The following is a 13750-nucleotide window of genomic DNA, read 5'->3' as shown; positions in this document are numbered from 1 at the left end:
GTGTGTGTGTGTGTTGGTAACGTAACATCGTAGTAACATACTGTAGAAACCATTCCTGTCATTTGAACGGTGAAAATCTGATAAGAAAAGTTACAAATTAATTTAGAGGTGCATGAATTTAAATATGCAATGCTTTCCATCTATTATGTTACTTAATGATGATAGCTCCTTGAATCTCTCAATCAGAGAAGATTACTGCTGGCAGCACTGCCGCAAAAAAAAGATGTTGGCTCTTAGATGGCATCCACCACACTTTCTCCCATTTAACCAGTGGATACAGTTATTATTTGGGGGGGAATGGGTTTGGTATATCTTTGTATGAATTTATTAGATTGTTTTGTTTTGTACCTGTAACACCCTCTCTGAAAAAGAAAAATGACAAAACGGAATAAAAAGTTGCCCCCCCCCCAAAAAAACAGATATAGCCCATGAGTAGCCTGAGTGGGACTCAAATGTCTGACCTTGCATCTGTCAGTCCGTCACAGTCCATGTCATTACACCAAGACGTTGGAACCTCTTGACATGGTTGACCGTGATGTTCTAAGGATTCTACTTTATATTGTATGTTAGTCCTATACCAACACCCAGCCCTGATCCTCCCTCCCTCCCTCCCTCCCTCCCTCCCTCCCTCCCTCCCTCCCTCCCTCCCTCTCACCTCTGACCACTATCGTGGTAGACTTCTTGGCCGGGTTGCCCACGTTGTTAGTGGCCACACAGCTGTATACACCAGCCTCGTCTGAGGTGATGGCCGGCAGGGTGAGTGTTCCACCCTTTACCACACTTTTCTCAGGCAGCCTGTCGGAGCTGCTGACCCAGCTCAGCGTTGGTTTGGGCTCCCCACCCGTAGTGATACATACCAGGGACACCGTCTGGCCAGGGTTCACCACGATGGGGTCCTCCACTAGCAGCTTGATGGACGGAGACACTGGAGAGGAAGAGGTTAGAGGTTTGGTGTTTTCTTATAGACTTTATGGTGCATGTCTTGTTGGTGAGATCGAAGACCAACCTGTCTTGTTGGTGAGTTTGAAGACAATTCTGTCTTGTTGGTGAGTTTGGAGACTAACCTGTCTTGTTGGTGTGTTTGGAGACTAACCTGTCTTGTTGGTGAGTTTGGAGACTAACCTGTCCTGTTGGTGAGTTTGGAGACGAATCTGTCTTGTTGGTGAGTTTGGAGACTAACCTGTCTTGTTGGTGAGTTTGGAGACGAATCTGTCTTGTTGGTGAGTTTGGAGACTAACCTGTCTTGTTGGTGAGTTTGGAGACTAACCTGTCCTGTTGGTGAGTTTGGAGACTAACCTGTCTTGTTGGTGAGTTTGGAGACTAACCTGTCTTGTTGGTGAGTTTGGAGACGAATCTGTCTTGTTGGTGAGTTTGGAGAGTGACCTGTATTGTTGGTAAACATGATTTATGCTTGATCCGGCAATGCAGTGCCGAGGAGCCATACGAAGGGTGTGGTGCAATTGCAGAGCCTTCGGAGGCCAAATCAAGCTCCTTACTGTAATGCTGTACGCCTCCCAAATTTTTTAACAATGCAAAGGGCTCTGCATAGCACCGTATAGCTCTGCACTGACATAATTGGTTAATGGTAGGTGGGGGATGTACATCCTGTATAAACACCAACTGACATATTTGATGACTTCCTTCACAACAAACATGGAGAACCTTGATGAAAGGCTATCAGAACAAGTTTGCAAACATAAACATCTTGATGATACCTCATGTAGGGATGCGAAAATGAGTTTGAACTCCTGGAAAGAGGTTGGGGAGGTAATGGGGATAGATGTGGTAAAAAGGTATTGTGACAGTCCCACAATGTGCTTACTAAAGTCTGATTTGGATATATTTGGATGTTTTCACTGCATAACGTTTAGAAGTTGTCCCTTTTCAGATTTAGAAGTGACAGCTAAATGCTAACTCCTGTTCGTATAAGCTGGTAGCATAGCTAACATACAGAAATCGGTGGTGGTAGTCAAAGTCGTTTTCAACTGTAATGCAGTTGATTGGTGATGATGACAAACATGTATTGGGGTTGACATCAATACAAGTATTGTACTCAGATATTTACCTCAGCAAAGTGTAAAATACACATAGCCTAAATGTAGGCTAATTTTGCTGACGGTCAAAGAGGAGGATCTTTCCTTCACGGGATCATTCCCCAAAACGTTTCCATGGCATTTCATTGTTTTGGTCTAATTCTATTGACCTCTTTACCTCATCTATGGAAGTGGAAGCTTGCCACAAGAAGTGGAGGCAGTTGCGGGACAAACTCATAAAGCAAAACAATTAAATTAAGGGTTGAAGCGGAGATGCAGGTGGGAAAATGGTGCTGTCTTTTTACGTCATGCAATCTTGGCTGTGCTTCTATGTCAAGCACTTGTCTTTTTGTTTTGCCAATTGCTTGTAATTAGCTGGCTGGCTATTGAGATTAGCCCTGAATCACTACAAGTGGTGCCTTATAGGTGGTGCAGACCAATTTATTGGATGCGTATGACAGCTCCCCGAAGTGCAAGAAGTATGAATGCTCTGACTTCTGTGGAGGCCGCATTGCGTAAATGCTGTACGGCCACTGCAGAAATCAGATTGACCATACATCGGCTTTAAGTTTGAAGCTACTAACCTGCATTGTTCGTGAGTTTGAAGACTAACTCCCTCTTATTAGTGAGTTTGAAGACTAACCCCTTCTTGTTAGTGAGTTTGAAGACTAACCCCCTCTTATTAGTGAGTTTGAAGACTAACCCATCTTGTTAGTGAGTTTTAGACAATATTATATTTGTTTATGTTTGGACAGTGTAGGATGCTGGCCGGCTAGGTCTGCAAGCTATTCCCAAGGAGAGACACCACTGTTATCAGGAGGACTATTGAAGTGTGGTATGTTTTAGTCTTTGCACAGTTGTTTAATTATTTTGTCCATGTGATGTTTACTAGAATTCAGCTTTTAGAGGTGAATGTGTAACATGTTAGATTTTTTTGAAGAGGACCACAATGGAAATAATTATTTCACTTTTTTCTGTTATCCTCAACAAATGTTTTTATACATTGAATCCACATTTGGGGTTTTATTGTGTTTTAAATTGTAAAATTAAAAACATCAACTCTGTCTTGTTGGTGAGTTTGAAGACTGACCTGTCTTGTTGGTGAGTTTGAAGACAATGTTTCGGTCGGAAATGCCACAGACGTTCCTAACGGAAGCGATGCAGCTGTAGTTGGCATAGTCTTGAGGACGAAGGTTCTTCAGCTTCAAGATCTTCGTCTCCCCCTGCAGCTCAGATACACAATCAGAATAACACTAGTGTGAAAATGTGTGTGAATAGAATGAATACAATAATAAACACTGTTCATGAAGTATCTCCACTTCATTTAGGGCTTTTACATTTTTCAGAAATTGCGGTTGGATGATTCCAAGTTGGATGATTCCCTCCCCTCTGATTCTGATAATCTTACAAACCAGGATTTCTCAAAAACCTGGAAAACCTTGGGACAGTTTCTGGAATGTTGCAACCCTATGCCATTCACATTTACTGTAAATCACGGAACCAGGAACAGATCTGCATGTTTCCAAATGTAGCATAGTTCATGAACTTTACTGTAAAACAAGTCATAATACAAATCACAGTTACCCTTATTTAATCTGTTGCGAAACCACTGTGCAGATGACACCACGGATCACACAACGTGGTCTTCACCGCTACATCACTCAACATCGGACAGCCTCACTAGGAGGTTGTTCAATTTCAATGTGTGTCTGTTGACTCCTCCACCAACACCACACAGTAGCCTGACAGACAGAGACTGTGACTCCAGACAGGCCCAGCTAGAGCCCTGTGATGGGATGTGATGAGAGTCTTTGATCTTCTTCCTCTCCACCAGGGGGTCAGATTAGGACTTCAGTCAGCCTGGCACATCAGTCCTCACAAGCCGTAATCATAGTCCTCACGAACCACAATCACAGTCCCCACAAACTCTAATCGCTCATCTCTTTCATTCTCCCCAATGATCATCAGTCTACTGCATGGCATTCAGATGTTAATTGTATTTGATTAGGAACGGAGGGATGGACTCAGTCTGTGGCTGCAGTTGCTTTACCTCCTCCTTCTCTCTGGTTTTGGCTGATAGTGGAAGATGTGTCTGGCGGGATGATGATTCAGAGGCCAGTTTAAAACAGTGGGAGACACATTGGAATAAAAATCAATTTGGAAGACAAGGGGGAGGAGGAAGGGAGGGAGAGAGGGATGAGGGTGGTTGGAGGAAGGAACATAGGGGGTGGGATGGACGAGGATATGAGAGAGGTTAGACGATAAAATGTGGGCAGAAAAGAATGGAGATATAGAAAATACATTTGGAAGGATGAAAGAATAAGGCTTGTGTGAGAGATGTAACAGATTGGAGGGAACAATGACAAGAGGGATAAAGGTGGGTAAGAATGGGAAAGGATAGAGAGAGATAGAGGGGCTGTAAATCAGAGAGATGGATGAAGGAATTAATGAAGGAATGAAAGGGTGTTGGGGATGGCCTTATAAGGGTATATGGATAGATGAATGAAGGATGAAGAGTCTGGATGCATTGTTGGTCTGGATGCATAGACACACAGCTGTGTGATCAACACACCCATACCAGTAAAGCTTCAACGGCGATGTCAACAAGACCTGGTCTCATCGTTCTAAAATTACCTCTCAACATAAGTCAGCACCATCCTTCACTCCTCTCCACCTCTTACATCATTGCTCTCTCCCTCCACTCCTAATCTATAATATTAAGGTAGTCTCAATGTTCTGCTTGCCTGAGTTAGAATAAGCTGTAGCCAATACTATTTACCAAAATAGTTTTTATCTATATTTTCCATAGCTGTCTATTTACCACCACAAACACTCAACGAGCTGTATAGGGCCATAAGAAAACAAGAAAATGCTCATCCATTCTAGGTGCTCCTAGAAGCCGGTGATTTTATTGCAGGGAAACTGAAATTCTACCAGCATGTCACCTGCAACTAAAGGCAAAAAAAACCTATTGATCACCTTTACTCCACACGCAGAAATGCCTACAAAGCTCTCCCTCGCCCTCCACTAGGCAAATCTGACCATAACTTCATTCTAGACAATCTGGACCCTCTTTTTCTAAAATTGTTGCAACCCCTATTACTAGCCTGTTCAACCTCTCTTTCGTCTGAGATCCCCAAAGATTGAAAAGCTGCCGCGGTCATCCCCCTCTTCAAAGGGGGAGACACTCTAGACCCTGTTATAGATCTATATCCATCCTGCCCTGCCTTTCTAAAATCTTCGAAAGCCAAGTTAACAAACAGATCACCGACCATTTGGAATCCCACTGTACCTTCTCCACTATGCAATTTGGTTTCCGACCTGGTCATGGGTGCACCTCAGCCACGCTCAAGGTCCTAAACGATATCATAACCGTCATCGATAAAATACAGTTATGTGCAGCCGTCTTCATCGACCTGGCAAAGGCTTTCGACTCTGTCAATCATCGCATTCTTATCGGCAGACTCAATAGCCTTGGTTTCTCAAATGACTGCTTCGCCTGGTTCACAAACTACTTCTCAGATAGAGTTCAGTGGGTCAAATCGGAGGGCCTGTTGTCCGGACCTCTGGCAGTCTCTATGGGGCTGCCACAGGGTTCAATTCTCGGGCCGATTCTTTTCTCTGTATATATCAATGATATCGCTCTTGCTGCTGCTGATTCCCTGATCCACCTCTACGCAGACGACACCATTCTGTATACATCTAGCCCTTCATTGGACACTGTGTTAACAAACCTCCAAATGAGCTTCAATGCCATACAACACTCCTTCTGTGGCCTCCAACTGCTTTTAAATGCTCCAAACCAAAATGAAATCTAGAATAGGCGTCCTATTTCTCAACAAAGCCTCCTTCACTCATGCTGCCAAACGTACCCTCGTAAAACTGACTATCCTACCGATCCTTGACTTAGGCAATGTCGTTTATAAGATAGACTCCAACACTCTACTCAGCAAACTGGATGTAGTCTATCACAGTGCCATCGGTTTTCTCACAAAAGCCCCATATACTACCCACCACTGCGACCTGTATGCTCTCGTTGGCTGGCCCTTGATACATATTCGGCGCCAAACCCACTGGCTCCAGGTCATCTATAAGTCTTTGCTATGTAAAGCCCAGCGTTATCTCGGCTCAATGGTCACCATAGCAACACCCACCTATAGCACTCGCTCCAGCAGGTATATTTCACTGGTCATCCCCAAAGCCAACACTTCCTTTGGCCACCTTTCCTTCAAGTTCTCTGCTGCCAATGACTGGAACGAATTGCAAAAATCACTGAAGCTGGAGACATATCTCCCTCTCTAACTTTAAGCATCAGCTGTCAGAGCAGCTTACCAATCACTGTACCTGTACACAGCTCATCTGTAAATAGCACACCCAACTACCTCATCCCCATATTTTGATTTATCTTCTTGCTCTTTTGCACCCCAGTATCTCTACTTGCACATCATCATCTGCACATCTATCACTCCAGTGTTAATGCTAAATTGTAATTATTTCGCCTCTTTGGCATATTTATTGCCTTACCTCCCTAATCTTCTACATTTGCACACACTGTACATAGATTTTTTTATTGTGTTATTGACTGTACATTTGTTTATGTGTAACTCTGTGTTGTTTTTGTCGCACTGCTTTGCTTTATCTTGGCCAGGTCGCAGTTGTAAATGAGAACTTGTTCTCAACTGGCCTATCTGTTTAAATATAGGTGAAAAAATGTATTCTCCTGATTCCTGCGTACCAGCAAAAACTCAAGCAGGAAGTACCATTGACACACTCATTACTGAAGTGGCCCGACGAAGCAGATGCTAAAATACAGGACTGTTTCGCTAGCACAGACTGGAATATGTTCCAGGATTCATCTGATAGCATTGAGATTTATCACATTAGTTACCGGCTTCATTAATAAATGAATCGACAACTTGGTCCCCACAGTGACCTAACATACATATCCCAACCAGAAGCCATGAATTACAGGCAACATCCGCACCGAGCTAAAAGCTAGAGCTGCCACTATCCAGGAGCGGGACATTAATCCGGACACTTATAATCCCGCTACGCCCTCCGACAAACCATCAAACAAGCAAAGCGTCAATTGTGTCCATACAGGACAAAGATCAAATCCTACTACAACGACTCTGACACTCGTCGGATGTGGCAGGGCTTGCAAACTATCACGGATTACAAAGGGAAACCCAACCACGAGTTGCCCAGTGATGTAAGCCTACCAGACGAGCTAAATGGCTTCTATGCTCGCTTCCAGACAAGCAACACTGAACCATGCATGATAGCACCAGCTGTTTGATCACGCTCTCCTTATCCGATTTGAGTAAAGCCTTTAAAACAGGTTAACAATCACAAGGCCACAGGGACAAACGGATTACCAGGATGCGTACACAGAGCATGTGCTGACCTGCTGGCAAGTGTCTTCACTGACATTTTCAACCTCTCCCTGACCGAGTCTGTTTCAAGCAGACCACCATAATCCCTGTGCCTCAAAAGCCAAGGTAACCTGTCCAAATGACTATCGCCCTGTATCACGCATATCTGTAGCTATGAAATGCATTGTAAGGCTGGTCATCGCTCACATCAACACCATCATCCCAGACACCCTGGACCCATTCGCATAACGCTCCAACAGATCCACAGAAGACGCAATCTCTATTGCGTCTTCTGCACTCCACACTGCCCTTTCCCACCTGGAGAAGGGGAACACCTATGTGAGAATGCTGTTCATTGACTACAGCTCAGCGTTCAACACCATAGTGCCCTCCAAGCTCTTCACTAAGCTAATGGACTGAGCACCTCCCTCTGCAACTGGATCCTCGACTTCCTGATGGGCCGCCTCCAGGTTTCGAGCGTAGGCAACAACACATCCACCACACTGACCCTCAACATGGTGGCCCCTCAGGAGTGAGAGCTAAGTCCCCTCCTGTAATCCATGTTCACCTACATCTGTGTGGCCGTGCACGACTTCAACACCATCATTAAGTTTACCAACGACATGACGGTAGGCTTCATCACCAACGACGATCAGACAGCCTATAAGGAGGAGGTCAGAGAACTGGCAGGAGCTGATCGTGGACTACACAAAGTGTATGTGACGAGTCAACTTTTTTTACTCATCATATGCTGCTGCTACTGTTTATTATCTGTCACTTTCTTCTTAGTTATATGTACATATATAACTCAATTACCTTGAACCCCTGCACATCAACTCAGTACTGGTACCCCGTGTATATAGCCAAGTTATCGTTACTCATTGTGTATTTAGTCATAGTTTTATTGTTATGTGTTTTACTTTCTATTATTTCTCTATTTTATATCTATCTGCATTGTTGGGAAGGGCCCGTAAGCATTTCACTGTTAGTCTAGACCTGTTGTTAACAAAGCATGTGACGAATAACTTGATTTTGATAACACCATCCCTCTCTCCTCTCCTCCTAACCTCCGCCAGAGAGAAACGGTAATCTGGCATTTAGCAATGGGAAAACAAATGTGGTGGCTTCAAACATATCTCCTGATCTTCCTGTTATTCTTCTGCCCACCAGGGGGAATAATGCATTCCATGGAAGAAGAGGAGGAGAGGAGGGGGGAGGAGAGAGGAGAGAGGAGGAGGAAGCCCTCAATGAAAGCGGGTCACTTCTTGGCTAATTACCAAGGGCATATTCCCATGCTGGGTTTGAAATGCTACCCCTGCTCTGTCCAAATGCTTGGTGGGCTGAGGGAAAATAGAGAAGAGGACAGAGGTGGAGGGAAAACAAGAGGTTGGCTGGGAGAGGAGAAGAGAGACGAAAGGAAAGTGGGCTTGGGAAAGTAGGATGAGAGGAGGGAATTGGAGAAGAGATGGACTGAAGGGAAGAGGAGGGAAGACAAGAGAGGAGGAGGGATCAGGACAGAGCAGGAGGAAAAATAAGACATGGGCTGGGGGAGGAGAGGAAAGAAGAAAGAGAAGAGGAGAGGAGGGGAGAGAGAGAGAAAGGAATAAGAGAGAAGAGGACAGAAGAGGAGGGAAAAAAAGAGGTAGGCTGGGAGAGGAGAAGAAGACGAGGGAACAGGAGGCTCAGAAGGGCAGCCAGCTACCTCAGACTCGCAGTCTCTGGGCACACCCTTATTTATTTAAATACATATCTCCCCATCCAGAGTGTAAATTACTGAGATGTCTCTACATACCCCGCCCTATAGACCCATCTATACCCATCCAGAGTGTAAAGTACTGAGATGTCTCCATATACCCTGCTCTAAAGACTTACCTATAGACATTAGGTCTATAGTATATTGTCTCATTCTTACCTGTGTGAAGAATGGTTCGTAGATCTCCACTCCCTTGTCAGAGCCCTGTGAGAGGACATCTCGTCCTCGGTGCCAGCTGTAGCGGACAGGGGGGTTGGAGTTAGCCATGCAGCGCAGGAACACCGTCCTCTCATAGTAGAACTGCTCTTTGGCCTCTCCTACACTCTGGTGCACCGTCACTACAGGGTCATCCAGGACTGGAGACAGAGAGGAACAGGGGAAGAGGAGAGGACAATCTATTGATCAATCAATCAATAAATACATCGGGCAAGTAATGAATCCATTGAGAGCTCAATTGAATGGCTACCTAACCAATAAGACATTTGCATTATCGATGATCAACACCACGTGAAAAAGAAATTCACTACAGTTCAAAAGTTTGGGGTCACTTAGAAATGTCCTTGTTTTTGAAAGAAAAGCACATTTTTTTTGTCCATTAAAATGACATCAAATTGATCAGAAATACAGTATACACATTGTTAATGTTGTAAATGAAAAGATTAAGATGGGCAAAAGAACACACACACTGGACAGGGGAACTCTGCCTAGAAGGCCAGCATCCCGGTGTTGCCTCTTCACCATTTTGCGGGTACTATTTAATGAAGCTGCCAGTTGAGGACTTGTGAGGCGTCTGTTTCTCAAACTAGACACTCTAATGTTCTTGTCCTCTTGCTCAGTTGTGCACCGGGGCCTCCCACTCATCTTTCTATTCTGGTTAGAGACAGTTTACACTGTTCTGTGAAGGGAGTAGTACACAGCGTTGTACGAGATCTTCAGTTACTTGGCAATTTCTCGCATTGAATAGCCTTAATTTCTCAGAATAAGAGTAGACTGATGAGTTTCAGAAGAAATGTCTTTGTTTCTGGCCATTTTGAGCCTGTAATCGAACCCACAAATGCTGATGCGCCAGATACTCAACGCCTATGTAGATATTCCATAAAAAATCTGTCATTTCCAGCTACAGTAGTCATTTACAACATTAACAATGTCTACACTGTATTTCTGATCAATTTGATGTTATTTTAAATTGACAAATGTGCTTTCCTTTCAAAAACAAGGACATTTCTAAATGACACCAAACATTTGAACTGTAGTATATATATATATATATATATATATATATATATATATATATATATATATATATATATACACACTGCTCAAAAAAATAAAGGGAACACTTAAACAACACAATGTAACTCCAAGTCAATCACACTTCTGTGAAACTGTCCACTTAGGAAGCAACACTGATTGACAATAAATTTCACATGCTGTTGTGCAAATGGAATAGACAACAGGTGGAAATTATAGGCAATTAGCAAGACACCCCCAATAAAGGAGTGGTTCTGCAGGTGGGGACCACAGACCACTTCTCAGTTCCTATGCTTCCTGGCTGATGTTTTGGTCACTTTTGAATGCTGGCGGTGCTTTCACTCTAGTGGTAGCATGAGACGGAGTCTACAACCCACACAAGTGGCTCAGGTAGTGCAGCTCATCCAGTATGGCACATCAATGCGAGCCGTGGCAAGAAGGTTTGCTGTGTCTGTCAGCGTAGTGTCCAGAGCATGGAGGCGCTACCAGGAGACAGGCCAGTACATCAGGAGACGTGGAGGAGGCCGTAGGAGGGCAACAACCCAGCAGCAGGACCGCTACCTCCGCCTTTGTGCAAGGAGGAGCAGGAGGAGCACTGCCAGAGTCCTGCAAAATGACCTCCAGCAGGCCACAAATGTGCATGTGTCTGCTCAAACGGTCAGAAACAGACTCCATGAGGGTGGTATGAGGGCCCGACGTCCACAGGTGGGGGTTGTGCTTACAGCCCAACACCGTGCAGGACGTTTGGCATTTGCCAGAGAACACCAAGATTGGCAAATTCGCCACTGGCGCCCTGTGTTCTTCACAGATGAAAGCAGGTTCACACTGAGCACGTGACAGACGTGACAGAGTCTGTAGACGCCGTGGAGAACATTCTGCTGCCTGCAACATCCTCCAGCATGACCGGTTTGGCAGTGAGTCAGTCATGGTGTGGGTGGCATTTCTTTGGGGGGGCCGCACAGCCCTCCATGTGCTCGCCAGAGGTAGCCTGACTGCCATTAGGTATCGAGATGAGATCCACAGACCCATTGTGAGACCATATGCTGGTGCGATTGGCCCTGGGTTCCTCCTAATGCAAGACAATGCTAGACCTCATGTGGCTGGAGTGTGTCAGCAGTTCCTGCAAGAGGAAGGCATTGATGCTATGGACTGGCCCGCCCGTTCCCCAGACCTGAATCCAATTGAGCACATCTGGGTCATCATGTCTCGCTCCATCCATCAACACCACGTTGCACCACAGACTGTCCAGGAGTTGGCGGATGCTTTAGTCCAGGTCTGGGAGGAGATCCCTCAGGAGACCATCCGCCACCTCATCAGGAGTATGCCAAGGCGTTGTAGGGAGGTTATACAGGCACGTGGAGGCCACACACACTACTGAGCCTCATTTTGACTTGTTTTAAGGACATTACATGAAAGTTGGATCAGCCTGTAGTGTGGTTTTCCACTTTAATTTTGAGTGTGACTCCAAATCCAGACCTCCATGGGTTGATAAATTGGATTTCCATTGATTATTTTTGTGTGATTTTGTTGTCAGCACATTCAACTATGTAAAGAATAAAGTATTTAATAAGATTATTTATTTCATTCAGATCCAGGATGTGTTGTTTAAGTGTTCCCTTTATTTTTTTGAGCAGTATATATATATATATATATATATATATAGTCAGACACTTTTGGATACGTGTGATGTTTCACACATATTTTTCACGTTGAACAAATCACGTGAAAACTTCCACGTGGGGAAAAACATAGTTGTGTGAAGCGTCACACTGACTTTTCACATTACTCATACACATCTGATTTCCCAATGTTTCACGTATGCTTTTGTAACTGTCAGGATTAGAACCAGATTCTCCAATGGGAGTAGGCAATGTCTTGACTATACGAACAAGAGTGAAAATACAAATTTTGTAGTCGCAGGTGGGGCTACATCATCACGTGACCATGAGCAAATATGACCGACCCATGTCCGCTACACTTTCACATGTGCATTTTCAAATTTTAAGGTCAACTAGGGCTGTCAAACGATAAAACATTTCAATCGAGTTAATCGCATGATTTGCTTTGATTAATCACAATTCATTTTAAATTCATAATTTGCTCAAATTGAGCTGTAATTTAAGATTTTTTATACAAAAAGCATTACAAGAATATTTACATCTTGATTTTGTCCAAAGTAACAGTTAGCAAAATCTGGTAAATTGATAAACACATTTTCTTTAACCTCAAAGTCACCTTGTTTTGACATCGCATTGTTGTTTTTAGCTGTATAGATTATGTATTTTTTATGTTTTCTGTGAATTTTTAACACTTTCAGATAATGTAAAAAAAAGGAAAAAAAGTGAACTTGAGTTCACTAAACTGATTAATGATTAACTCTGACAGCATTACTTTTAACATGTTTAACAGGGTAAATAAGGAGACACGGAGCTCTAGCTTCTCTGTTCTTTTCACTGGGCTTCTTCCAACGGTCACTGACCAACATATGAAGAAGAAAGGCGTGAGCCTGCAACGGTAACACTCCAAATAGATGTCTCAGAAATAAGAAATAATTATTTTGAACGCACTTGAATTGTTATACTCAGGTAGGCTAAGTTTACTTTTTACAGAATGGCATTACAGAATTAACAATTTCATATGTAAAAATTGCTACTGCAACATGTTAACACCACCTTTTCACATGTGAGGAGAATAACACAATTTCACCACCGCATGTGAACTTGCAATTCTACATGTGAAAATGAGATTTTCACGTGGAGTTTTCTTACATGTGAAACAAACAATTTGATTGACAGTTCATGCAGTTGTTGTAGTCTGATCATGGAATTCTGAATATGTCATGCGTCTACACCTACATTTTAATGTGTCTACCGTGTCCAGAGTGTGTCCGGATTCCCTTTTCCCCGCTAGATTAAAATACCTGAATGCATTCTGCAAATGGTGGAACAGGCTACATCTGATAGGGAAAGGGAAAGGGGGATACCTAGTCAGTTGTACAACTGAATGCCTGCAACTGAAATGTGTGTTCCGCATTTAACCCAACCCCTCTGAATCAGAGGTGCGGGGGGCTGCCGTAATTGAAATCCACGTCTTCGGTGCCCGGCGAACAGTGGGTTAACTGCCTTGCTCAGGGGCAGTCGATCCAGCAAACTTTCAATAATAATACAACAACATCTTGATGGCTGTAGCAAACTACTGTAGCTAATTAACCAGCTAAACTCTGTAACTAGCCAGCTAGCTAGTAAAGCTAAAGCGCTTGCAAACAGGTTAGCATAACTCTAGACAAATAAAACACAGTTTTTCTAATTAGGCTAGCTGGCTAGCATTTTTAAAGCCAG

The 13750-nt window shown here is 43.7% G+C and overlaps 1 protein-coding gene across 2 annotated transcripts in view; it reads right to left on the bottom strand.

Annotated features, from left to right (window-relative positions):
• Positions 1-13750, bottom strand: part of LOC115169440 (MAM domain-containing glycosylphosphatidylinositol anchor protein 2) — a 345934-nt gene that overhangs the window by 134998 nt on the left and 197186 nt on the right. For both annotated transcript variants that reach the window (XM_029725099.1, XM_029725179.1), the window contains exons 4-6: positions 9321-9517; positions 3124-3256; positions 656-925 (exon numbers count right to left, since the gene is read on the bottom strand). In XM_029725099.1, coding sequence (XP_029580959.1) covers positions 656-925; positions 3124-3256; positions 9321-9517 — 600 coding nt within the window. The remainder of the gene's footprint in view (positions 1-655; positions 926-3123; positions 3257-9320; positions 9518-13750) is intronic.

This window comes from Salmo trutta, chromosome 1, assembly GCF_901001165.1.
Source record: "Salmo trutta chromosome 1, fSalTru1.1, whole genome shotgun sequence".
NCBI lineage: Eukaryota > Metazoa > Chordata > Actinopteri > Salmoniformes > Salmonidae > Salmo > Salmo trutta.
The sequence above is the reverse complement of the archived record's forward strand: the minus strand, read 5'-3'. Positions and strand labels throughout refer to the sequence as shown.